At 35.2% G+C, this 3243-nt stretch overlaps 1 protein-coding gene across 1 annotated transcript; it reads right to left on the bottom strand.

The window, feature by feature from the left end:
* Positions 1 to 2087: 2087 nt before the first annotated feature.
* On the bottom strand, positions 2088 to 2911 carry LOC141717286 (uncharacterized). Its single transcript, XM_074519375.1, has one exon. The coding sequence runs from the start codon at positions 2768 to 2770 to the stop codon at positions 2300 to 2302; it is 471 nt and encodes a 156-aa protein (XP_074375476.1). The 5' UTR covers positions 2771 to 2911; the 3' UTR covers positions 2088 to 2299.
* Between the last annotated feature and the right edge of the window lie 332 nt (positions 2912 to 3243).

Below are 3243 nucleotides of genomic sequence, written 5' to 3'. Positions count from 1 at the left end.
TTTTTTCTATGTGCGCTTGGAAAATATATAGTCCTCTATTCCATCTGAAAGGCGGATTCATTATCTCTTGGAATACAGATTATCATGCTCCCAGCAATTATACCAATCTACATGTTAAACTTGAACAGTTTCTTCATATTTAATAATGTGAAAACTATTAAACAGAGTGAAGAAGACGATATGAAAATCTGTTGCAAGTGTTTTTTTAGAGAGTAAGTAAAATATTCTAACTAACTAATTATAGATATCATTGAGTGGTATTTAACTAACTCAATGGTGAGATAAAACTAGTGGGTGTGAAATCTGCTGAGTTGTCATACTGAATAATGAGCTAACATAATCAATGAATCAGGATTTGCACTGTGTGACGAATCAGGATTTATACTCGATGAATCAGGATTTGCATTGTATGAACTTGCAGAATATTCAACACTACATTCTACATATGTCTTTATACTACAGTAAAACTCATGTAAAGTGATACTATTTAAAGTGATAACCTCTCTAAATTAATAAAATATCTCGGTCCCGACTCGGGACCAGTATTAAAAATAATTAACCCCTATATCGTGATAATTAATATTTTTTCATAAAATTTTAGTGTTAGGTTCCAATTTTCGCATAAAGTGATAATTTCAATTAAATACATATATTTCGCATAATGTAGATAACTTTTGATAAGGTTCTCTAATTTATACATATAACTTCTAAAATCGAAAAGACTCAGGTCCATGAATGGGATTGAATGATCATTGACTTTTTTTAGAATTTTAAGAAATTACTAATATCTGTTTAGTTGAATATAGATATATATTGAATACTCATTTTTTATATTTCTAGTCAATTGAATATAGACATATAAGAGGTACAATATATATTTGTAATTGAAATTAAAATAAAATTATTTTTTCTTGGCAAAAATAAATAAAATTATTTTTATACTAAAAAAATACAAACCTCTCTTATGTGATAACAAAATTTTATTCATGTTCCCTTATTGACAGAAAAGGGGAAGATGATTAATGTCCTTATTGAATCTGTCGGGACTGACGGGGCTTGAACTCGCCGTTTTCGCCTTGAGAGGGCGGTGCCCAGACCAATTGAACTACAATTCTGGGTAAATGAGAAGCGGGGATCTAGCAAAAATTCCTTCTTTACGAGCCACTAAACTTGTTTCAGGCTTCTAGCGCTTTGATTCAGAAAAAGGTATGAGGCGAAAAAGGGGAAGAAAAAGAAGGAAAAGGAGGGAAAATAAGAGGGAAAATGAGGGTTTAGGGGCATTTATGCACTTTTAAGTTTCAACCACCGGATGTTAATCAAAAACTAACGGTAGCACACAATTTACAATATTTTTGTTCGTCAAGTCGTATAAACTGTAATTTTTAGAATTCAGCCACACTTTCTACAGTTTTGGAATAGTTCAAAGTATTTTTATTCAATAAAAATTTAACTGAGCAGCTGTTTTTTGGCAAGATCTTCCTTCTCGTTGTAAAGATGCAAATTCAGAGATAAAAAGACTTGATCGTTTATATAAAATATAAACACACATATTTAAAATGTCGTCACTAAGGGTACTTTAGGAATCAGGATCGTTATATTGGTTCTACGTTGACTGCCTTGATGATTAGCAATCATGTAACTGAAATATACTCCATTTATCCATTTCATTTGTTTACGCCTTTTTTTTAATGTGTCTTCGAATCGTTTACATTTTAAAACTTTCTACAAATAGTAAAATTTTTATAATTTTAAAATAACTACATCCACTACTTCTCTCCACTATACTCATTTTTTACATATAATATTAACCGGTTTCACTACTTTACCCACCTTTTTAATTTTTTTTACTAATTTATCATTTTTATTAAATTTCATACTTAACCCAAATATAAACTTGGGAGAGACGGAAGGAGTATAATATAACATATTGGGATTGTGATATATGATTGGATCTTCTTCCATATGCAGCTGGTGCACCGTGCATGCATTTGTTGCTATACGTAAACTAAACAAACAACAGATATGAGTTGATATTTTTTAAGCCAAAACAATAACGGATTAATAATACCCATGCAATTGTCTTGAAATAACCCATCAAATTAATATCATCATTATAAATTATTCAACAATAGTTGTTACAATACAAATCACAATAAAATACAACACCATTATAGTATTTCTATAATGTAAAACCAGATCAAATGCAAAATACGACAATCAACACCACAAATTTGTATGAAAAGATTAGACGCATGCATGACATTCATCATGCACGTATGATAACATCATTACTTGACGTTCAAGGAAGGCCACCTCCGAATCCACCGCCAGATCCACCGCCAAATCCTCCACCAAGTCCTCCTAGTCCACCTCCGGCACCTCCGCCGCCACCTCCTCCAAACCCTCCTCCACTACCAAGACCAGCTCCCCCTCCAAATCCACTACCAGCACCACCTCCAAATCCTGAACCTCCCCCTAATCCTCCACCACCGCCTCCTCCAAAGCCTCCTCCGCCACCTCCACCAAGTCCCCCACCCGAGCCTAGTCCGCCTCCTGCCCCCGCACCTCCACCGAATCCATTCCCACCGCCAAGTCCTCCACCCCCACCAAGTCCACCTCCTCCGCCTCCACCAAGTCCACCACTATGACCGTAAAATGTTTTCTCATCCGCAAATGAGTTAGAGTTAGCCTTTTGTCCTGTGAGGACTCGAGCATTGGAGCAAACAACAAGAGAACCGAGAAGGGCAATGAGAAGAAAATTCGATGTCATCTTTAGCTATTGCAAATGTGTATAGATAAATGATGAGAAGATGAGTTGATACGAGCTAGAGCTATCTAGGAAGTGGTATATATATAGTGGTGAAATAGCTAGCTAGGGAATACAAGTTGTGGGGAGTTTTAAGACGGTTGAGAAGGTTGTAAATAAATTGGATCATCACCTTCTCATCTAACTAAATTATGCTAAGATGTGAAAGTAGTTATTGTAGACCCAACTGTTTGTGTTGAAAAGACACTCCGCCCTCTGCTTCTCCATGGACTTTTTTATGTCTCTCTTTAATTTGCTCCCCTAGACATGGTTAGACTTTTGATCACACCACGAGTTGAGTTTATGTATACCATTCATTCTTAAGCTTTGCGCCTATATGTACGTCTAGAGATCGGGCTTCCAGTATACGAAATTAGTCTGCGGAGACATTTGGTGATTAATAATGTAATGACGGATAATAGCAATTAATCAGGCAA

The sequence above is a fragment of the Apium graveolens genome, chromosome 4, assembly GCF_009905375.1.
Source record: "Apium graveolens cultivar Ventura chromosome 4, ASM990537v1, whole genome shotgun sequence".
Taxonomy (NCBI): Eukaryota; Viridiplantae; Streptophyta; class Magnoliopsida; order Apiales; family Apiaceae; genus Apium; species Apium graveolens.
Note: the sequence above shows the minus strand (reverse complement) of the source record. Positions and strands in the feature narration are given on the sequence as shown.